The sequence below is a fragment of the Capsicum annuum genome, chromosome 4 (genome assembly GCF_002878395.1).
Source record: "Capsicum annuum cultivar UCD-10X-F1 chromosome 4, UCD10Xv1.1, whole genome shotgun sequence".
NCBI lineage: Eukaryota > Viridiplantae > Streptophyta > Magnoliopsida > Solanales > Solanaceae > Capsicum > Capsicum annuum.
The window spans coordinates 5608844-5633397 of record NC_061114.1 but is presented as its reverse complement, the minus strand read 5'-3'; the positions used below and the strand labels follow the sequence as shown (position 1 = coordinate 5633397).

The window sequence follows — 24554 nt, the reverse complement described above, 5'->3', positions numbered from 1 at the left end:
GGACTATATCATATTTTAAGAAGGGTAGGTGCAGTTGCATATGAGTTAGAGTTGCCTGCTAGTTTGAGTTCCATTCATCCGGTATTCCATGTGTCCATGTTGAAGAAATGTATTAGAGGCCATTCTTTAGTATTGCCGGCAGAAGAGGTCAAGGTGATGGACTCCTTGTCTTATGAAGAAGAGCCTGTAAAAATCTTGGATCTGCAAGTTCGGAAATTGAGGAGCAAAGAGATAACCTCAGTTAAAGTGTTGTGGAGGAATCAGAAAGTTGAATAGGCAACTTGGGAATCCGAAGATGACATACGAGCTAAATACCCAAGCTTGTTTGATCTGGCGAATGATGAAATGGAAGGTTCAATTATTGTCCTATGATTTCTTTCCTATGCCTTAGTATGCTTACAATCGTGCTTGCCTACGTTCCGCGTAATAATTCTGGGACAAATGATCCCAAGGAGGGCATAATGTAACACCCCATAGAAACTCGTGCATGTATTAGCTCTTGGTAGCAAGCTTAGTGAGTTAAGACTAGAAAAGTTTTCTAAGTGTCAAAGAGACTTAGTCTCATTTTTAACTGTTAATCTTCGGGGATTTTATTTTAAATCCTCCCGACCTCCGATTTTAGATTTTCTTGTTGCGATAGGGTAAGATCGTAGTAGGTCTTGGCTGAGTTTCAGAATTTTTAGACGAGCCTAAGGGCATGTTTGGTGTTAAATTCCAGTAGCTCGGGGCGCCGCCCAGGTCCTTGCACCGCTATAGACAAGGCAACACCCTGGGTACTCCGGTGCTCCAGGCAGGGCGCCGCCCTGGGTATTGCGCCTAGCTAAATTTTAGCACCCTATTATGTCTCATTAAGGGTAAAATGGTACTTCTCCAACCCCTTATCATCTCTACCATAGTATTTTATCCCAAGAACACCAAAGTAAGTGTATTTTCATCAAAATCTCTCAAGAAACTCCATTAGGATTTCAAACTAAAAATCCTAATAGCTCAAGATTCAACCGTGAGTTCCAGATGATAATTAGAGATTTGGAATCCCCAATCAGCAAGCTTCAAGAATCACCCATTATTTTCCGAAATAGAGGCATGCGGGGTTTTCTTAAAATATCATGGGCATAGAAATCATATTTTAAGAAAAGGGTTTTGGATTTTTGAATGTAATCATGTTTTAGAAGTTTTGACGGTATTGTTTTGGTCTTTAGACCTTCCCCCAAATTGATTGAAAAAAATTATTTATATATATATATATATATGTATGAATGATTTTAAGAATGAATATTTAATTTAGAGCATGAATTATAATGAACCCCTATCTTGTTATGATCTTTCCCATCTTACATATGATATGAATTATTGTAAATTGCATCTTGAAGGCATGAAATGAAATGTCTTGATTTTTACTATGACTTATATATGAATTTTGAACTCAAAAGAGAGGGTTATGCATGTTGATAAATTTTGAAAATTCATATAATGAAAGAGTGCATGGTTTTCCCAAAAGTACATGACCACCATATGTTGAAGAATTCTTGCATAGTATTGACTTATGTTTTCGGAACATGAATTCTCTTTGTTAAATTGCATGTTTGGGTGGTCTAAAATATGTTTTAATGAAAAATCATGCATGATGAATTATGGCTCAGAAATAAGACTTGCAAGTCTTGGTGTGATGACACCAATTCAGATTATGCCATGATAATTCAGAACAGAATAAAATCCAAGTTTGAAATCAGACTTATCAGATGTTGAAACTAGAAAAATGCAAGATTAAGAATAGGATAAAATTGGTCCTAAAAAGAGATTTGGTGGTTATCCGAAGAAGGAATGAGTTTAAACGACTCATTGCCCAAAACCGTGATTTGTCGATCCGGGTTTATTATATTACGCTAGCCTAGAGCCTTGTGGCGTATCAGACTCAGACACTCCAACCCTTGCGGTAATCTTGGGTTGGGGGCTTCTCTGCCGATTCAATGGCGGATTCCATATAACCCGTAGAATATCAGACCTGTAGGGGAGTGCCACCTAACTCAAAAGTAATACAAAGATTAGACATTGCATTGACAAAAACTATTTATGATTTTCAGAAAGTGCCTATGTGTTTTGAAACCCGCTTTTTGTATGATGTTTTGACCAAATTGCTATCTAATATTTTTTTTTTATATATATATATATATAAGCTTTATTTTGGGTTGCTTTGCGTACTAATACATTTGTATTGACCTCCTCCCCCTCCTCTCTCCAGGTCTTGAGGCTCAGTCTAGGAGTCCAAAAAAGTAGTAGATTTTATTAGACAGAGTTGAAGTGTCCAGTTGGTGAGCCTTCTTTGTTCCAGAAGGCTTGTTTACTTTCACAAAATTATTAGTAGACATGGTTTTGGTCTACTGGGGGCCTTGTCCCAGTTTTCAGATTGTGTTAGTGATCATGTAGTAGAGATTTCGCAAATGGTTTCCAGATATTGTTAGATGGTTTTGGGATTGTCCTTTCCTATTATCGAATTTCTATTAGATTTATAACCATGGTTCCATTGTATTTAGTATTTATACATTCGTTTTTGGTAGACGAACGATATGCATGATAACCAGATACAGAAGGGCGTACCGGGCCTTTATGGTTTGGGATGCTCGTCACAGCTAGGGCCCGATTCGGGTCGTGAAAAACTTGTTATCAAAGCACGGTTCATGGTCCCAGGGTAACTGCAAAATTGCATCTGGTAGAGTCTTGTTTATAGGTGTGTAGCGCTCCACACGTATAAGCAGGAGGCTACTAGGCGTTTAGGAAAGTGTTTCCTCTCTTAATGATTTAGTTCATACTTTAAAGTCTGAGTTAGAATTATCCCATATTCTATGATCTATTGTATTTTAGAAAATAGTCATGCCTCCTCATCGTTCCAACAATCAGGATACTCAGGATGATGATGTCCGCCCCACCTAAGGGATTCGGACCCATAATAGATCACACACTCCAGAACCTGTTCCTACTTCAGGAGTTCCTCCAGTCTCGACCAGTCCTCCTCGAGCTTCAAGAACAAATGTTAATCATCCCCAGTCTTCTCAAAGGGACATATCGAATGCAGAATTCAAACAGTCCATTCACATGGTTGCATAAATAGTAGTCGCATAGACTCAGAGATCGGAGGATACTGGGTCTAAATCTGTTACTTCTGAGGCTACCAGGGTAGGCCAGTTCATTAGAATGAACTCGCCTAAATTTTTTGGCACTAAGGTAGAAGAGGGACCCCAGGAGTTCATAGATGAAATGGAGAAGATTTTCAGAGTAATACATGTAGATCAAGTGAAAGGAGTTGAGTTAGCAGCATACCAGCTTAAAGATGTAGCAAACCAATGGTATAATAAATGGGTAGAGGCAAAGGGTGAGAGTGTTGAGCCTACAGTTTGGGGTGGTTTAGTGGAAGCTTTTCTTGACCGATTCTTCTCTCTAGGGTTGAGAGAAACCAAAGCAGAGGGATTTATTAATCTTAAATAGGGGAAGATGAGTGTCCAGGAGTACACTCTGAAGTTTAACCAACTGGATCGTTATGCAACAGAATTAACAGGTAATATAAGAGCCCAGATGAGAAATTTTGCCTCTAGCCTTTCAGATGATCTAACGCTTGAATGTCAAGGGGTGATGCTAAATAGGGCTATGAACTTTGCTAGGATGTTAGTCTACATCCAGCAGGTAGAGGAAAAGAAAAAGAAAATCAATGAATCTAGAGAGAAGGACAGGCAGGTGAAGAGATCCAGAACAGTGGATCAGAACCCCAGTCAGCAGCAGAGCGGTAATTGGGGCAACAAATGGTAAAAGAAAGAGTTTTGGGGCAAGGCACAGTCTGCAACTAGCGCCCCAGCGCCCAGACCCCCGGTTGATAGACGATCCCAGAGCTTTCAGACTAATCAAAGATCCAGGGTGCAGGATACCAAGTCACAGGGTAGTGTGGCTCCGCAACATTGTAATTTTCCATAGGGTGAGACTTTCGGTAGGAACCATCCAGGAAGGTGTCAGCTAGGCTCACTGGTATGTCATTCATGTGGTCAGATGGGTTATTTCCAAGGAGATTGTCCTTTGGCTAAAAGGAGTGTTGGGGGTGCCATATCTCAAGCAAACTCTTCTGCATCACCACCGCCCTAAAAGGGAACCACTGCAGTTGTCAGGAGCGGTCGCAACTGGTTGTATGCTTTGACTAACCGCCAGGAGGCGGAAGCCTCACCAGATGTTGTCACTGGTATGTTACAAATCTTTTCCCATGATTTATATGTGTTGCTTGATCCCGGGTCTACCTTATCTTATGTGACTCCGTATGTGGATGTTGGTTTTGGGTTTGAGCCCGATGTGATTGCTGAACCTTTCTCTATTTCCACTCCGGTGGGTGATGTTGTTATAGCTAGAAGGGTGTATAAAAATTGTGTTTTGTCTATTATTAGTAGGTGTACTATGCAGACCTCATAGAACTTGATATGGTTGATTTTGATGCTATCTTAGGGATGGACTGTCTCCATCAATGTTATGCCACACTAGACTGTAGAACTCGAAAGGTTACCTTTTATTTTTTGAATGAGCCAGTAATAGAGTGGGAAGGTCACTCTTTAACACCTAGAGGGAACTTCATATATTATCTCAGATCCCATAAACTTATTTCCAAGTGTTGCTTGTATCATCTTTTTCGGGTTAAAGATTCTAATCCCGAAAGTCTTCCTCTTCAGTCTGTCCCTGTGGTAAGTGAATTCTCAGAAGTTTTTCCAAAGGATCTCCCAGGAATTCCACCTGATAGGGAGATAGATTTTGGCATTGATGTGTTTCCAGATACCCATCCTATTTCTATTCTGCCATAGAGAATGGCACCCACAGAGCTAAAAGAGTTGAAAGAATAGCTAGCAGATCTTCTAGATAAAGGTTTTATCAGACCTAGTGTTTCCTCCTGGGGAACCTGTACTCTTCGTGCAAAAGAAAGATGGTTCCCTGCGTATGTGCATAGATTATCGTCAGCTGAATAAGGTTACTGTTAAAAATAAATATCCTCTTCCTAGGATTGATGATCTCTTTGACCAACTTTAGGGTGCTAAGTGTTTTTCTAAATAGACATTCATTCGGGATATCATCAATTGAAAGTTAGGGAGTCAGATATTTCTAAGACAGCTTTACGAACCAGATATGGTCATTATGAATTCTTAGTCATGTCCTTCAGGTTGACTAACGCCCCTGCAGCTTTCATGGACCTAATGTATAGGGTCTTCCATCAGTTCGTAGACCTGTCTGTCATAGTTTTAAATGATGACATCTTGATTTATTCCAAAAGTGAGGAGGACCATGGAAATCACCTCCAAATTCTTGAAATGGAGACCTTCAACATATTAGGGCTAAGAGTAGTTTCTCTTTTCAGCAATAATCTATCAGGAACCCTCCTATTGAACATAGGTTCTATCTTACCCAACATTGAAGAGCTTTATCTGGACAGCTTAACCAATCTTGTTGGGACTATTCCTTATTCTATCTCCAACTGTTCAAAACTTACAATTATTGAGCTTTCAGGTAACAAACTTACAGGCTTGATTCCCAATTCTCTTGGATATTTGACTCATCTACAAATCCTAAACTTGGGAAGAAATAATTTAACCAGTGACTTATCGTTAAGATTATTGACCTCCTTAACCAATAACAAAAATTTAACAGTTCTTATTCTATATTTCAACCCTCTAAATGGCATGCTTCCAGCCTCCACGGGGAACCTTTCCACCTCTCTTAGAAAATTTTATGCCAAAAATTGCCAAATCATTGGGCGAATTCCAAATGAAGTTGGGAACTTAAGCATCTTATTATACCTTGTTCTTTTTGGAAATAACATGGTAAGATCGATTCCGACATCCATTGGCAACTTGAGAGACCTTCAGCGGTTCAAATTGAGTAGCAACAAATTTACAGGATTTATTGGAGATCATATATGTAAATTACAGCATTTGGATGATATTTACTTTGGTCAAAATCAATTTTCAGGGTCTCTTTCTTATTGTTTAGGGAATATTACTTCCCTTAGGAAGAACCTTCAAGATCTGGTGATTCTGGAATTATCGTCAAACAACATGGTAGGTTCTTTACCTTAAGAAATTGGAAATCTAAAGGCTGTAACAAAGATGGATCTGTTGATGAATCAATTCTCAAATGAAATTCCGAGAGAAATTGGAGGCTTGCAAACTTTGGCGTTGTCACACCCCTTTTTTAACCAATAGATGAATTCTAAAGTTCGAAAGGGTTTTTTATTAGTGAAAAAAAATTGAAATTTTATTTTGAAAAAGGATTATTTACATTTTTTATTCAGAGTCGCCACTTGACATAATTCGGTATGCCAAGTCACCTTTGAAAGATCCTTTTCAAAACAGTTTGACTCTAAAAGCTGATCTGCGAACAGAGATTCCGGTTAAGGATTATTTTGATAGAGGGAAAGGTTTTAGTCATCCCTCGGTCCCGTGGTTCAACCACGGTCGCTTGGTGGAGCGTATCGGTTAATTTGGCATGATGAATATATAAACCACACAAAGCACATAAACAAAGATCAAACAACAATCCAAAAACTAAAATAATAATGTCCAGTCCAATTATTACAACCCGAAATGAAAAAAAAGGTACTAAAAAATAAACCCACGCTAACCTACACTAATCCTAAACTACGATCCCATATCTTACCCGATGCTTCGGTCCTTCATCACGAACCTCCTTTGCTACATGATACGTCGGGGCATTCTCCGGTGAATAAATACAATGTATCTCGGGGCATTCCCCGGCCAAATGAGTACAACTTTAAATGCGAGAAAACCATATATTCACCCAAATTTCAGACATTCAACAATATTTCAAACATTCAACAAAATCACAAATTCTAAACTTTGCCTACCCAACCTATGTTTGTCTAAACCAATCGGCGTATCATGATAGTACCAAGTTCAATTAACGGTCATTTCAAGTCTAAACGAACAATTAAATCAAACTAACCAAAATCACCAATTATATCAAATTTTCAATTCTCACCCCTAAATTCATTTTTTCAACCACATGATTAACCAATTTCGATGAAGTATCAACAAATCGATATCAACAATCATTCACGGTGATCCCGTATATATCGATCATCAACAAAACAAAATCCACACATAATGAATTTAACAAGCGAAAATATCAAAGAATTAGGAATTAATAGAGAACGAGATGAAAATTGAACCTTAATGTCGCTTTCCAATTGAGATTGCTTTTCCGACTAGAACCACGCCTAAAATCTTGAACCGAACCTCAAATCAAACAAGCTTGAAATTCTCAACTCGACCGACTTCAACCCCAAATAGATTTAAACACCACTTGAAAACGTCATTGCAACCTTAAACCTCAATTTTTGACTCAAAATCAAGTGGGTCTCACCAAAATTATTTTACCTCCGTTCAATCACTATTTTTCGGTAAACCCCATGTACGTACATTTCTGCATTGAGCCAAGGTAAAATGGAGTGGGACGTGTTTTCTGAATATCGTCGCTATAATTTCTTAAGGCTATACGTGAGTGTGTGTGTGAATTTTGAGAGTGACAGTGAGATTTTCTCTTCCATCCAGTGTATGCAATGGAATGGAAGAAGAAAAAGAAAGATGGTCCTTCTCTTTTCACTCTGGGCCCCTCATCTTTTTTATTGTTGTGTAAATTATCAAAATTGAAACCAAAACATGAAAGATCCCCTCTAAAGTGGCGTACGTATATGGTATATGTATGAAATCCGAAAAAGAAAAGTGAGGTCCTCTTTTGGACCTTTTTTTGTGAATCCCCCCAGATGGATCCCCTTTTTTTTATATCAATTGGTTTCCATTTGAAGAAAAAGTGAGGGGTAGGGGTATGGGGTGGTGAGGGTGGTTAGCTAGGGCAGGTAAGTGTCTTGTTTTGATTGGATTGGTTGTTAGAATAAAAATAAAATCGGTTAGAGTTTGTTATTTTTTGTCATTTTATGGAGGGATAATTACATGGTTGAGGGTACACAATAGGATAAGGTAAAAAGGTAAAAATTAATCTTTTGGAGGGACAAACTTAGATGTCTACATCATTCCCCCTTTGAATGTAAACACGAAGTGTTTTCATACAAAGAAGTAGACAACAAGACAGAATTTTGTCCCGACCATTATTCAGAAAAAGAAACCGAAAGAAGAAGAACAACCAAGTTCTGACTTAAAACATCCTGCCTACTCAAGTTATGGAGGAATCAAGCGACGCTGTCTCAGAGGATTAGAAGAAAATGGACTATACCGAGTTGGAGAGTCGAGTGAGTTCCCGTCAAGGTTCCGGTCTGCGGCTCTGTCATTACATCAAAAAAATAAAATTACAAGTTAAAAACATAAATGAAATTACAAAATCCTATCTATGCAGCTTCTTCTGGACTTTCGACTTGAGTTTCATCACCCTATTCTTCAGGCGGGCTGCTGACTTTCAATTTCTTCAACTTATTGTTTAGCTTTCCATTTATTCGCCCTATGCTTCGGGCGGGCTACTGACTTACCATTTCATCACCCTGTTCTTCAGGCGGGCTTCTGACTTACAATTTCCTCAACTTGTTGTTTGGCTTTCAATTGTTTCACCTCATTGCTTAACTTTCAATTTCTTTACCCTATTCTACAGGCGGGCTCCTAACTTGCTATTTTTCAATCTGTTAACTTTCAAATTTTCACCTTGTTGCTTGACTTTCAAATTCTTCACTTTGTTGCATGAGTTTTCATTTCTTTACCCTATTCTCCAGGTGGGCTCCTGAAATCACATCAAAACTAAAAAGAAAATTATCCCAAACTAAAATTATTATAAAAAGGTTTCATTTGCCAGAAAAGTGAAGTTCCAAACACAAGAATTAAATTTTGCCCCAGCTTATCATCAAAGGACTTGTGTGAAAGTCACATCATTATAGAAATCAAAGGGAATGACTCGACTAAAAGGTACGTCTTATAGGAATCAAAGAGAATGACTTGACTAAAAGGTACATCTTATAGGAATCACATGGAATGACTTGACTAAAAGGTACATCTTATAGGAATCAAAGGGGATGACTCGACTAAAAGGTACGTCTTATGGGAATCAAAGGAAATGACTCGACTAAAAGGTACGTCTTATAGGAATCAGGGAAAATAACTCGACTAAAAGGTACGTCTTATAGGAATCAAAGGAACGACTCGACTAAAAGGTACATATTCTAGGGTTCAAGGGGAATGACTCGACTAAAATGTATGTCTTATAGGAATCAAAGGGAATGACTCGACTAGAAGGTATGTCTTCTAGGGGTTAAAGGGAATGACTAGAATAAAAGCTACGTCTTATAGGAATCAAAGGAAATGACTTGACCAAAAGGTACGTCTTATAGGAATTAGAGAGAATGATTCAACTAAAAGGTACGTCTTATAGGAATCAAAGGGAAATGATTTGACTAAAAGGTACGTCTTTTAGGGATCAAAGGGAAATGACTCAACTAAATGGTACGTCTTATAGGAATCAAGGGAATGACTCGACTAAAAGGTACGTTTTATAGGAATCAAAGGGGATGACTCAACTAAAAGGTATGTTTTATAGAAATCAAAGGGGATGACTTGACTAAAAGGTACGTCTTCCAAGAGTCAAAGGGAATGACTTGACTAAAAGGTACGTCTTGTAGGAATCAAAGGCAATGACTAGACTAATAGGTACGTCCTATAGGAATCAAAGGGAATTGACTCGACTAAAAGTTACGTCTTCTAGGGGTCAAAGGGAATGACTCTACTAAAAGGTACGTCTTCTAGGGGTCAAGGGAAATGACTCGACTAAAAGATACGTCTTCTAGGGGTCAAAGGGAATGATGCGACTAAAAGATATGTCTTCTAGAAATCAAAGGGAATGACTCGACTAAAAGGTACATCTTCTAGGAATCAAAGGGAATAACGCGACTAAAAGGTACATTTTCTAGGGATCAAGGGAAATGATTCGACTAAAAGGTACGTCTTATAGGAATCAAAGGAGATGACTCGACTAAAAGGCATGTCTTATAGGAATCAAAGGGGGTGACTCGACTAAAAGTTATGTCTTATAGGAATCAAAGGGGATGACTTGACTAAAAGGTACGTATTATAGGGGTCAAAGGAAATGACTCGAATAAAAGGTACGTCTTATAGAAATCAAGGGAGATAACTCGACTAAAAGGTACATCTTATAGGAATCAAACGGGAATGACTCAACTAAAAGGTAAGTCTTCTAGGGGTCAAGGGGAATGACTCAACTAAAAGGTACGTCTTCTAAAGGTCAAGGGGAATGACTCGACTAAAAGGTACGTCTTCTAGAGGTCAAAGGAAATGACTAGACTAAAAGGTACGTCTTCTAGGGATCAAGGTAAATGACTCAACTAAAAGGTATATCTTATAGGAGTCAAGGGGAATGACTCGACTAAAAATTACGTCTTCTAGGGGTCAAGGGAATGACTCGACTAAAAGGTACGTTTTCTAGGAGACAAGGGAAATGACTCTACTAAAAGGTACGTCTTATAGGAATCAAAGAGAATGGCTCGACTAAAAGGTACGTCTTCTAGGGGTGAAGGTTCAATTTAAAAAGTGCATCACCCAACAAATGAAAACACAAATCCCTAGACAAGAAAGTGTTTCTCTGAGGGATATAAGATGATGTATTTTTACCATGATTTAATTATCAAACCTGTGTAGCAACATTGCTTCTTGCATTTGTAAAAGTGAGGCATTGCAGCCCTTGATGTTTATGCTCTAAAGTTCTTTCTTTGAAGGTAGTATGTTTCCTATTTCATCAAAGAAAAGTTGTGAGTTTAAAACATGGTGGTTGGTTTGTGGTTTTTGATTTTGTGGCAAATGCTCTTGCCGTCATTACATTTAACCTTGCTTCCAACCATTAGTATATGTCATTGACTTGATGTATCGTTGACCAAACTCAGTTTATTAAGAGTGACTCTGAAACAAACACAGTATCTCTGCTTCACCATGCTCATCAGATAAACCCTTTGAACCTTGGTATTTTCATGAGTTCCCAAACTTGTCTGTTGACACAATTTTGCATGCCTTATTCCGGCTCACAATCATGTCTTTTGCATGTGCTGGTCCTTTTGTCTTGCTTTGTGCCATTGAAGAAGCTGGTAGCCAGTTTTGAAATCTTTTCTCACTTGTTTTGACACATATTTGACTCAAAGACAAAAGAAGAAAAATGGCAATGACTTTTATTTGGACAATTGACTCAAGAAAACAAAATAAAGTAAAAAGGAGAAAGAAAATACAATGAGTGTCCCCATTTGAAACAAAGAAATAAAAAATTTATCTAGAAATAATGGCAGTCAACTCTAATGATTATGTCATGCATTTTGGATTAAGCAGCTTGATATTTTCATCCAAACTTTCTACCCATTGTTGTTGAGTTAATGTCCTTGAAACTGAGTTGCTTCCTTAGGTCAATTGTATTTAAGACCTTATTCAGCTAGTGACACCTTGAAGGATTTTTGCCAACAATCATCTCTCATTTTTCTCTCAGCTCACCATCACCTTATGGTGCCCGTGAGGGTTTTCTCCAATAAGACTCTTATTTTTATCTCTCTCAACTTACCATCACCTTATGATGCCCGTGAGGGTTTTCACCAATAACACTCTCTCATTTTTATTTCTCTCTTGATTTCTTATGCTGAGGAAGACAAGTAGTTCCCAAATGCATCATCATATCCCTTGCATACTTAGCCTTAACATCCTCAAAGATTGATCTGAAGGTCTTTATTTGGTTGTAACATGGCTTTTGGATAGGATTATAAAGAAAGGATGACATAGGGCCCAAACGATACCTGAAGTGGGGTAGGACTTACAACTTTTGGAATCTACTCAAACAATGAGGATTAACTCATGCCCAGTTTCTTTGGCCTTGGCAATTCTAAACTATTTATTTGGTTGGACCGAGCCCTGTGTAGGGTAGTCTACGTATCTCACCCTCGAGAGAGGGGAATCAGGTCATGCGTAGTTCTGGTAGCTTGTTCTTTCACTTGATTCTAAGTTTTTTTTCTTTGGTTGACTCTTTTTCTCTTTGGGACTTTTCTGACTTTATTTTTCACGACGTTCTTCTTTTTCTCTTTTTGGATACATTTTTCTCTTCTTCTTTTTTTTTGAAACTTTTCTGACTCTACTGTTTTGCTCGACACCTTTTCTTTTGAGCTTTGTTGACTCTATATTATTCCAAAAGAGGGGTATGAAAGAAAATAGGACTAAAGCTCAAATGGGATAAGAAAAAGGATGGCACGATGTTTGTATAGTAGAATGAAATGCCTTCAGCATATCAATACTTAAAAATGCAAGTACATATCATGCAATATGAAAATGAAAGATGAAGATCATTTGTGGCACTTTAACAACACTAACTTCAACTTAGCATGTATGTAACTTCTTTTTCTACACTTGTCAAACATACAACTCCATTTTCGTTGTACATTCCTCATGCTGAAGGACTCATGACTTCGTGGAGTTGATTTTCTTTCTGGTCCTCTTGATATAGGATCACGCAGCAACTATTTGACCTAATCGAGACATGTATTTCAATTAATGACCAAGTTAGTCTTGTAATCTCAAAATAATTGCCTTAATTTTCATAGAAGACTTCAACTTGGTCACCAAATGTCTCAACACTCTACCTATTTTCTCAGATGTTTTTTCTAACTTTAACCCTCTGATTCCATGTTCATGCTTAAACTGAATTTTAAAATCTGGCTGAAAATTCCGCTAGCATATCATATCACTAGAATCAACATAAAATATACTATGTAAAGAAAACAAACAAACAACACTTTTAAATCACAAAGGAAAAGGGGACACTCTATTTAATTAAAATGAAATATAGAAGGGTTTGAACATAGCGACAAAGGGACAAAACAAAATAGATCCTGAACTACAACCCTGAAATAATTCAAAAAACAGAAAAGAAGACAAAACAAACTACCAGACCTCTTCTTAGTAAGGAGAGGGGTGACCTCTCAATTGCTCAGCCTGACATCTTAGCCACTGATTTGCATATCATCATGACTAGATCTTTCCTCACTGTCAATGTTCTTTATCATAATTGATTTATCTTGAATCATCTTTTCAATTTCTCTTTTCAAAGCACGACAATCTTCAATTCTGTGACCCTGAACATCAGAATGATATACACATCGTACATTAGGATCAAAAATTCTTGAATGTGGGTCAGGAGTATACCCAAGAAGAGGAGTGATCATGCCCTGCTGTACCAATCTCTGGAACAAACTGGCATAGGATTCCCCAATAGGAGTGAAATTATCTTTTTCCTTCCTCCTCTTTGTGAACTCTGGCCTTGGATGAAACTTGGATTTAGAGGTTCCTTGGTAAATTTGTGAGGGTCGAGGACGATGTTGAGGGACAGGTTCATGCCATTATGGATAAGAAGATGGATGAGCATACAATTGTGCATTGTTCAAAGGATATTGAGGAAGTGGAATGGGATTTCTTGGATTTTGGGGAAAGAAACCTTGTTCCAAATGGTTATGTGGATCTAATATGTAAGCTCGGGATTGAGGCTGATTGTATTGGTGTGTTGGACCTTCAAACTCTATTTTGGCCCTGTCATGACAATAGGTGTATTTTCCTTCTTCTTTCCTTTAGTTTCCCTTGGTTGATTGCAATGTTGTCCCAAATGTTTCATAGAATCCTTTTGTCCATCAGGATCCCCAAATTTTGATGTCTCAAAGTTAGGAGAAAGGTTAACATTTGTAGACATGCCCCAGTTTTTATATGAAACATCTTCATAGCCCATAAGTCTAGGGAAATTTTCCATATTATTTCCTACACTCTTAACTTTCCCAACCACTTTCTCTAGCTCTTCTAGCATGCTAGGCTTCTTAGTAAGAAATTTTGGCGGTCCACTTAATTTAACAGTAGGCTTAAGATTATGATCATCAAGAGTATTAAACGTGGATTCACTAGTGGAAGTCTTAGTAAAAGGTTGAGCAATAAAAGCACAGACGGTATGTGGTGTTGTGAATATGGTAGACTTAAACTGAGGAGCTAAAGAAAGAGTGGTGGAAGTATTGACGTGCATTTGACATGGAATGGATTCTGAGGCATGCTGTGGTGCATCAACAACAGTAGGAAACTGACTTTGCAATTTTGGTGGAAGACTCAAGGTATTTGTAGGGTCAAAAGTGGGGAACGGAGGTGGAGGCAGCCCACTGGCCCAAGCTCGGTACATTTTCATCATTTGTTGTCTCGGTCTCAAATTATCTTCCTTTAAACTCTCACTTTCCTGACTCGTTGTTTCATCCATGGTGTTACTCTCTATATCCTAGTTGGACATAACTAAACCTTCCTTGGATTTGGTGTGATATGGAGGACTAGCCAGGAAGCCACAAACCAACCACCTGAAACTAACTGAACAAGAGGCAACAAATATGTTAGAGTTCAATATTTTTCAAAACCTCTCTTTTTTTATTTTATTTTTTTGAAAAGATCACCAAACCCAAGAAAGGTGCCTACGTATCTTACCACCGAGAGAGGAAAATCAGGTGTGCGTAGTTTGTGAAGTCGTGCCAAAATGGTCAATTGAACTATTTTTTCTTTTTTTTTTTTCGAAACTTTAAGAAGAAAAGAAAATAACAATTTGTCAAAAGAATTGACGAAAATGTTTTTAAATTTTTCAACTTTAACATCCCTATACAAAGTGAAATCTATGATTACCAATGAAAATCTTTTTGGGTTTTCAGTTTTAAATTTCATATGAAAATGGAACTTGAACCTATTAAAGAAAAATCTTTTTGTAGTTTTCTTTTAGAGATGTATATGAAACACCTACTCTAAGTGAAGAGTTAAGAAAATATTTTCAATTTTTTTGTTAAATACGATCCCCGAACCAACAATAGGCTGTCCTTGTATCTCACATCCCGAAAGAGGAGAATCAGGGGTGCGTAGTTCATCCAGATTGGACAATTAACAATTAACTAACAGATTGACTCTAACTTAAGGGACACAACCAAAGACAAACGAATAAAATCTTTTTGAGTTTTTTTTTAATTAGACACTTCAACTAAACTGACACCAACAATTATGAAGGAAAATTATTTTGGTATTTTCATTATATGAAATGAACAAAACTTCTACCATTTTTCATTTTCTTTTATAAAAACTACTAAAAAAAATCTTTTTTGAAAATTTTGAATTATGAATGCATGCTAAAGGAGACAAAGTGAGAAATCTTTTGATGTTTTGGCTTTTGAACGAATGAGTGCAAAAACTAAAGAAATCTTTTTGAATTTTTGAATTGTGAAAAACAAAAGCCATAAAGAACACTAGAAGCTACGACAGTCTCTTTTTTTTTCTTCTTTTCGACTCACTTCACTTTTTTTCTCTATTTTTTCAACAGTTCTTGCCTACTCACCTTACTTATAACACATGTTTTTCCCAAATCAGTCCGTCAAATAACCACGTTACCCTCAAAGATGCAATATTTAACACGTAGGGATGCTTTAGAGGTGAGTCTCCTACAAAGGACCAAGTGGGACCCACTAGGTCTTAATATGATGCACAATAAGCATGACCTAAAGGCTGACCTACGTTGGGGTTCACTAACAAGGCTATTCGAGGGAGCATATGGTCAATAGTGGCTGCAACAGCTTTCCATGTACTCCATAACACCGACGGCTCCCCCCCTAAAATAAGGCTGACTCAACTAGAGGTCCTGTACAACACGTGTACTACGGACTTGTTGCAAAAAGAAGGCCTGGGGATAGACACATGATGCCAGATATAAAAGCAGTAACACATAGAATAAATACTGTAAACAAAGAGCATGAAATCGCACAAAAGTGATAACAATAACAGAAACAAAAATCACAAACAATGCTTATACACTCGTAATGCCAAACAAAGCCGATACGACTCCAAAATAAGATTGAATTCTGAACAAGTCCCCAGCAGAGTCGCCAAAGCTGTCACACCCCTTTTTTAACTAATAGATAAATTCTAAAATTCGAAAGGGTTTTATTATTAAAGTGACAAAAAATTGAAATTTTATTTTGAAAAAGGATTATTTATATTTTTTATTCAGAGTCGCCACTTGACATAATTGGTGTGCCAAGTCACATTTGAAAGGTCCTTTTCAAAACAGTTTGACTCTAAAAACTGATCTGCGAACAGAGATTCCGGTTAAGAAATTTTGTTGATCGAGGGGAAGGTGTTAGGCATCCCTCGGTCCCGTGGTTCGACCACGGTCGCTTGGTGGAGCGTATCGGCTAATTTGACATGATGAATATATAAACCACACAAAGCACATAAACAAACATCAAACAACAATCCAAAAACTAAAATAATAATGTCCAGTCCAATAATTACAACCCGAAATGAAAACAAAGGTACTGAAAAATAAACCAACGCTAACCTACACTAATCCTAAAGTATGATCCAATACCTTACCCGATGCTTAGGGCCTTCATCACGAACCTCCTTTGCTACATGATACGTCGAGGCATTCCTCGGTGAATAAATACAATGTGTCTCAGGGCATTCCCCGGCCAAATGAGTACAATTTTTCAATGCGAGAAAACCACATATTCACCCAAATTTTAAACATTCAACAATATTTCAAACATTCAACAAAATCACAAATTCTAAACTTTGCCTACTCAACCTATGTTTGTCTGAACCAATCAGTGTATCATGATAGCACCAAGTTCAATTAACGGTCATTTCAAGTTTAAACGAACAATTAAATCAAACTAACCAAAATCACCAATTATATCAAATTTTCAATTCTCACTCCCAAATTCATTTTTTCAACTACATGATTAACCAATTTTGATGAAGAATCAACAAATCGATATCAACAATCATTTACGGTGATCCCATATATATCGATCATCAACAAAACAAAATCCACACATAATGAACTTAACAAGTGAAAATATCAAACAATTAGGAATTAATAGAAAACGAGATGAAAATTGAATCTTAATGTCGCTTTCCAATTGAAATTGCTTTTTCAACTAGAACCACGCCCAAAATCTCGAACCGAACCTCAAATCGAACAAGTTCGAAATTCTCAACTCGACCATCTTCAGCCCCAAATAGATTTAAAAACCACTTGAAAACATTAATGCAACCTTAAACCTCAAATTTTGACTCAAAATCAAGTGGGTCTCACCGGAATTGTTTTACCTCCGTTCAATCACTATTTTCCGGTCAACCCCGTGTGCGTGCGTTTCGGCATTGAGTCAAGGGAAAATGGAGTGGGACGTGTTTTCTGAATATCATCGCTATAATGTGTTGAAGGCTGTACGTGAGTGTGTGTGAATTTTGAGAGTGACTGAGATTTTTTCTTCCATCCAGCGTATGCAATGGAATGGAAGAAGAAAAAGGAAGATGGTCCTTCTCTTTTCACTCTGGGCCCCTCATCTTTTCTATTGTTGTGTAAATTATCAAAATGGAAATCAAAACATGAAATATCCCCCCTAAAGTGGCGTACGTATATGGTATATGTATGAAATCCCAAAAAGAAAAGTAGGTCCTCTTTTGGACCTTTTTTTGTGAATCCCCCAGATGGATCCCCTCTTTTTTTTTTATATCAATTGGTTTCCATTTGAAGAAAAAGTGAAGGGTAGGGGTATGGGGTGCTGAGGGTGGTTAGGTAGGGTAGGTAAGTGTCTTGTTTTGATTGGATAGGTTGTTAGAATAAAAATAAAATCAGTTAGAGTTTATGGAGGGATAATTACATGGTTGAGGGTACACAATAGGATAAGGTAAAAAAGTAAAAATTAGTCTCTTGGAGGGACAAAATTAGGTGTCTACAGGCGTATCTTTCTTTGAGATACAACAAGTTGCAAGGAGCTATACCTGACTCAATGAGCAACATGGTAGGTTTGGAATTCCTAGACCTTTCTCACAATAATATATCGGGAATCATTCCCATGTCTTTTGAGAAACTTCAATAACTCAAGTATTTCAATGTTTAAGACAACCAATTGTACGGTGAAATACCCTCGGGGGGTCCTTTCAAGAACCACTCGAGTCAGTTTTTCATCTTCAATGAAGCATTGTGTGGTTCTTCAAGATTTAGTGACCTGTCATGCCCCAGTTCATCAAAGCACAGATCAAATAGGAAAATATTGCAAGTACTTTTTCATTTGCTCACAATTGCAGTTGTATTTGTTCCTTTGACCTTTGTGCTCCTATGGATAAGGTATAGAAGAGGTAAAAGTGCTCCTCAGCAAGCTGATTCATTGTCTACCGTAGCAAGAGAAAGGATTTCATACTATGAACTTCTCCGAGCAACTAATGTGCTTAGTGAGAGTAATCTGATTGGTTCCGGAAGTTTTGGCTCAGTTTACAAAGGCATTCTCAGAAGTGGAACTTTCATTGCAGTTAAAGTGTTCAACCTGCAACTGGATGTGGTATTCAAGAGTTTTTATATGGAATGTGAAGTTTTGCGTAGCCTTCGCCATAGGAATCTTGTAAAAGTCATTACTAGTTGTTCTAATCTTGATTTCAAGGCTTTAGTTCTCGAGTATATGCCTAATGGGAGCCTTGAAAAATATTTGTATTCGCACAATTACTTCCTCGACATCAGGAAGAGACTAAGCATATTGATAGATGTGGCATGTGCTTTTGAATATCTTCACCATGGATGCTCGTCACCTGTGATCCACTGTGATCTGAAGCCTAGTAACGTCTTGCTGGATGAGGTATGGTCACCCACTTCAGCGACTTTGGTATTTCAAAACTGCTTGGTGAAGATTAGGGTGATTTGTACACTAAAACCTTAGCAACACTGGGTTATATTGCACCGGGTACGTCTCTTATTTTTGCTGATTTTCCTCTTTTTTTTTCAGCTAGAAAGTGTATTGCATCTTTTAAATAATTGTTTGACTATAGAGTATAGACTGAATGGACTAGTGTCAACAAAGTGTGACGTATACAATTACGGGATCATGTTGCTGGAAAAGTTTGCTGGGAGAAATCCTAATGAGTTTGAGGGAGATCTTAGCTTGAAACAATGGGTGAGTTATTCACTCCCAAAGGCGGTAATGGATGTTGTAGATGCCAACTTGGTAACAGCAATAGGTAAAGGCTTACAGAAGGAGCAACATGTTGTGGCATCAATCCTCAAAGTAGCATTAGATTGTTGTGCTGAATCTCCGGCAAGAAGGACTAACATGAAAGATATTGTAGCGATGCTGCAGAAGATCAAGATTCAACTTCTTGCATGTTGAACATTTTTATAATGGTTCTCTTTTAACTTTTAGCACTTGATTTGTGCAAGATTCTGTTTTCAGAAATTCTAGATGGTTGCAAACATGTGTTCTATCTTACCCACCATTGAAGAGCTTTATCAGCACAACTTAACCAATCTTGTTGGGACTATTCCTCATTCCATTTCCAATTGTTCAAAACTTACTAATCTAGAACTTTAAGAAAACAAACTCACTGGCTTGATTCCCAACTCACTTGGATATTTGACTCATCTACTGTTACTAAATTTACCGGGAAACCATTTCACCAGCGATTCATCATTAAGCTTCCAGACTTCCTTAGCCAATTGTAGAAATTTAACAGTTCTTGATATATCTTTTAACCCTCTATATGGCATGCTTCCAGCCTCCATAGGGAACCTTTCCACATCTCTTAGAAAATTTATCGCCATCGGTTGTAAAATCCAAGGGCGAATTCCAAATGAAGTTGGGAACTTAAGCATCTTATTATTCCTTGATCTTTCAAGGAACAATTTGGCTCGATCAATTCCCACAACAATTGGCAACTTGAGAAACCTTCAGCGCTTCGACTTGAGTAACAACAAATTAACAGGATTTGTTGGAGATCATAAATGTAAACTGCAAAGTTTGGGTGAAATTTACTTGGGTCAAAATCAACTTTCAGGATCTCTTCCTAATTGTTTAGGGAATATTAATTCCCTTAGGTAGATACATCTCGGTTCCAACAAATTGAATTCCAATATACCACCAAGCTTAGGGAACCTTCAAGATCTAGTGGTTCTTGACTTATCATCAAACAACATGGTAGGTTCTTTACCTCCAGAAATAGGAAATCTAAAGGCTGAGACACTGATAGATCTGTCAATGAATCAATTTTCAAATAGAATTCCAGGAGAAATTGGAGGATTGTAGAATTTGGCAAACCTTACTTTGAGACACAACAAGTTGCAAGGAGCTATACCTGACTCAAAGAGCAACATGGTAGGTTTGGAATTCCTAGACCTTTCTCATAACAATATATCTGGAATCATTCCTAAGTCTTTGGAGAAACTTCAAAACTTGAAGTATTTCAATGTTTCTGTCAACAAATTGTATGGTGAAATACCCTCGGGGGTCCTTTCCAGAACCTCTCGAGTCAGTTTTTCATCCACAATGAAGCATTGTGTGGTTCTTCAAGATATAGTGTCCCGCCATGCCCCACTTCATCAAAGCACAGATCAAATAGGAAAAAATTGCACTAGTATTTGTTCCTATCACCTTGGTATTTTTCTGGATAAGGCATAGAATATGTAAGAGAGATCCTCCATAAGCTGAGTCATTGTCTGCCATAACAAGAGAAAGAATTTCATACTATGAATTGCTCCAAGAAACTGATGCGCTTTGCGAGAATAATCTGATTGGTTCCGGAAGTTTTGGCTGTGTTTACAAAGGCATTCTCAGAAGTGAAACTTCCATTGCTGTTAAAAAGTGTTCAATCTTCAACTAGATGCGGCATTCAAGAGCTTTGATACGGAATGTGAAGTTCTGCACAGCCTTCGCCATAGGAATCACGTAAAAGTCATTACTAGTTGTTCCAACCTTGATTTCAAGGCTTTAGTGCTCGAGTATATCCCTAATGGGAGCCTTGAAAAGTATGTGTATTCGCACAACTACTTCTTAGACATCTTGCAAAGGCTAAGCATAATGATAGATGTGGCATGTGCTTGGAATATCTGCACCATGGGTGCTTGTCGCCTGTGATTCACTGTGATCTGAAGCCGAGTAATGTCTTGCTGGATGAGGATATGGTTGCCCACCTAAGCGACTTTGGTTTTTCAAAACTGCTTGGTGAAAATGAAAGTGAATTATACACTAAAACCTTAGCATCATTGGGTTATATTGCGCCAGGTACGTCTCTTGATTTTTCTTTGAACATTTCTTTTCCCTTTCTTTTTTTCCACCAAGTTATCATGTTACATCTTTATATAATTGTTTGATTGTAGACTATGGACAAGATGGATTGGTGTCTACTAAATGTGATGTGCATAGTTATGGAATCATGTTGCTGGAAACTTTTACTAGGAGAAAGCCTAGTGAGTAATTAGGTCTAACTTAAGGTCACCAGAAACCTGGTGAACTAGTGACTCACTATGCTTATTATCTGACTTAAGGTCACCAGAAACCGAGACCTTTTCCCGGCCATACCAAGACTGTATAATTAATATACAGTTAGTTAAATTAGGTCCAGGGGTCTGCCTCCTGTTAATCTTCCACCTTCTGTTCGAGTAACGTCTCACAGTTTGCTTTTGAAAGCTATCATGTTGTAACATATCCGAGCGCTCTTGGTACAGGTTATGGTGTAAGCGACGATACATGCATTCCCAATATGCTAAGAAATATACCAATTATGTTGTGAAAGATGGACCGTTTAGCACTAGTGCTGAGAGGAACATTATAAGTAATCAGACTCTGCGCGAAATTATCTTAGTGCGATAAAAAGTAAAAATCATTTTTCAAATTCAGTTCAAGATTCATACCTAATCGATCATGAATCAAGAATTTTCTCCTTTCCCCTTTCCAATTGGATCATTTTGCTCTTAAAGTGTCAAACTCCATTAGCAAGAAACTAATACTTTAGCACAATTTAGCATATTGAGCTTAGCGTATGCTATAACTATACAAGTAATCATTTGTAGGACAATAAGATTGTTACAGATCGAAGAAAAGGAGGCGAGTCAAGTCTAAAAATGCATCCTTTGCCCATTTTATGGGAGTATCACCTACTAGTTTTTCAAATTCTGGAGATAAAAATCCTGGAAACAATGGAACTCGTGCATCAACACTAAAGTATAAGTTGTATGATGCATAGTATGTTTTTCATCAGTGCCTAAGTAATAATATTATGATGCATTGTATGTTGTTTGTACTTTAGTCTTTAGGACACATTGTGCACCCAGAAACTACTGCATCAACACTCAAGTATAATGCGCTTCATTCTCTATCACGGGAAACCCAAATTACATACAAGACCTGCTTAGCATCAACATAATCATCCTCACACAATGCACACATGTCATTCCCGAATATGGTTTGAAATGAATCAATATCACACCTCAAGTGATCAATGGGATCAAAGGGGTAGGGTATCCATGGACATGGGTGGAGGACATGCTTCCTTTCCCCGAGACTACCACCAATACAATCATATATCCCCTCTATGCTAGAATGATCTACAACAAAAACAACTAGAGGGTCATCTTTAATCAATCGGCCAACTTGTTCAACATCACCATTTTCACACATAAGTTGGTTGTCATGACTTCCATAAGACAATGTACTATCACCTGACAAAATGTATTCAACACTAGGTCTATCAACTAGTATATCCACATTTCAAGTTGTACATTATCATCACAAAATAAAGGCACATTCGGCTCACTTAAGGACAAACTATCATTCACACTTAGTTGGCTATTATCCTCATTCACTAGAGCGCAAAAGTTAGTTTGATTACCTTGTAGCTCATGTGGAGCATGGCCACTCACGGAAATTTGATTAGGAAGGCTTTGATGCTCCATAAAGTTATTCAACTTCTTGCAAAGAGAGTCTTCCATCCCTTCCAATCTCCCTTCCATTCTGTCCATTATTTGACGATCGATGACATCAAGTCTTGCCATGATGGATTTAACCCAACTAGGCATTTCAGCTTTATTCGCCTTTGTACCTATCAAGAGCTACTAAACAAACAACACAAAAACATCAAACACATTAAAAGTTCTCAAAAATCAGTCCGCACGACGTATCAAAACAGTCCGCACACTCTCAAGCTCACACTTTTGAAGTTTCACTCTATTGGCCTCACAAGTGTTGATAACTCACTTGTACTCCAACGAGGTCACTTGGTTCCAATTGTGGCTAGAGGACGGATTAGATTCTTGTTTTAAACGACTCAAAAAGTAATGTATGAACTTAAATCAAAAAGAATACTACGACTCAAAAACGAGAAAAGAACATAACAAAATGTAACACCCCATAAAAATCGTGCATGGATTAGCCTTTAATAGAGTTCCCTTAGACTTAAAAACTTGAAAATTTTTCTAAGTGTAATGAGGACTTAGAGTCATTTTAGCTGGCAATCTTCGGGATACAACTTTTCAACCTTCCTGACATCTGTTTTTAGATTTTCAAGTTGCTTTATGATCGGGCAAGCTCATAGTACATCTCGGATAAGTTTTGGAACGCATAAGGCTGCATTTGGATTTCAAAACAGTAGCAAAACACATAGCCTATTGCCCAGTTTTCAGCATTTCAAGGTCAAATTCAAACGATCATAACTCCCTGTATATAATGAAATGTTTGAGCTATAATATATCAAACGAAATATCTTTGAGTCCTCTTTCAAATGCAGTTGGTTCATCCAATTTGAGCAGATGCGTAAAGAGTTATAATCGATTTACTCCAGCCTTCCAAACTGTCAACTGAGGGACAGAATTGACCTTAATTGTTCCTTAGTGGTATTTTCGTCATACTCCACCCCTATATATACCACCAAAACAGGATTTAATCCCTCAAACACCATAATACACATACTTCCCCAGAATTGCTCAAGAACTCTCCTTAGGATTTCAAAATAAAAACACAAATAGTTCAAGATTCGACCGTAGGTTTTTTTAAGATAATTACATATTTGGAATCACCAATCCGCAAGCTTCAAGAAACATCTAGTATCTTCGGAAATAGAGGTACGTGGGGTTATCCAAAAATCTCATGGGTGTAGTTTTATGAATACGTATGCTTTTAAATGGGGGTTTTCAATCAAATGCTAATATCTTGCTTTCAATATGATTTCTAAGTCACTTTCTTTATGTCATGGGAATTGTTTGCCTATATACTTCAATGGTTGAAACCATGCATATGTGATTTGAGATTTTCCATGGAAGTTGATAAATATGAATGATAAATTATTTTCCATGATAATGTTTCAATACTCCATATTATATTGTGATCAACAAAAGAGAGCATGAATTTGAAATAAATATTGTTCACTATTTGTAAATGATGAAGCACCTTGGTTTTTACATGATTATGCATATGTAGATGTGACATTGATGACTTGCAAGTCGGGTATGACGATACCCTTCAAAAATATGATGTGATTGAAAAATTTAAATGAAATTTGAATGCATTAATTTTATATGAGAGAGGTGGATGCCCGAAGAAGGCGTTTGAGACACAAGGGCTCATCGCTGGAATAACGTGTTTGTCGACACGGAATATTGGTACCAGACTAAGCGATCTATGTACTTTAATTTATGTCATTTCCAAATTGGGACTATAGGTAGGA

General features: G+C 37.5%; 1 protein-coding gene across 1 annotated transcript; it reads left to right on the top strand.

Annotated features, from left to right (window-relative positions):
* The first annotated feature begins 3486 nt into the window (after positions 1-3486).
* Positions 3487-19231, top strand: LOC107869227 (probable LRR receptor-like serine/threonine-protein kinase At3g47570). The gene is made up of 3 exons (XM_047411486.1): positions 3487-3775; positions 18162-18703; positions 18851-19231. Exons 1-3 carry the CDS (start codon positions 3487-3489, stop codon positions 19229-19231), a joined length of 1212 nt encoding a protein of 403 aa, XP_047267442.1.
* The last annotated feature ends 5323 nt before the right edge of the window (positions 19232-24554 follow it).

Bases quoted from the DNA above. Each gene is read 5' to 3' on its own strand.
- LOC107869227 (XM_047411486.1), top strand. From the start codon at position 3,487: ATGAGTGTCCAGGAGTACACTCTGAAGTTTAACCAACTGGATCGTTAT. The intron at 3,776-18,161 runs GTAATTGGGGCA...TCACAATTGCAG, and splicing joins CCCCAGTCAGCAGCAGAGCG to TTGTATTTGTTCCTTTGACC. The intron at 18,704-18,850 runs GTATGGTCACCC...TTTTTTTTTCAG, and splicing joins GTAACGTCTTGCTGGATGAG to CTAGAAAGTGTATTGCATCT.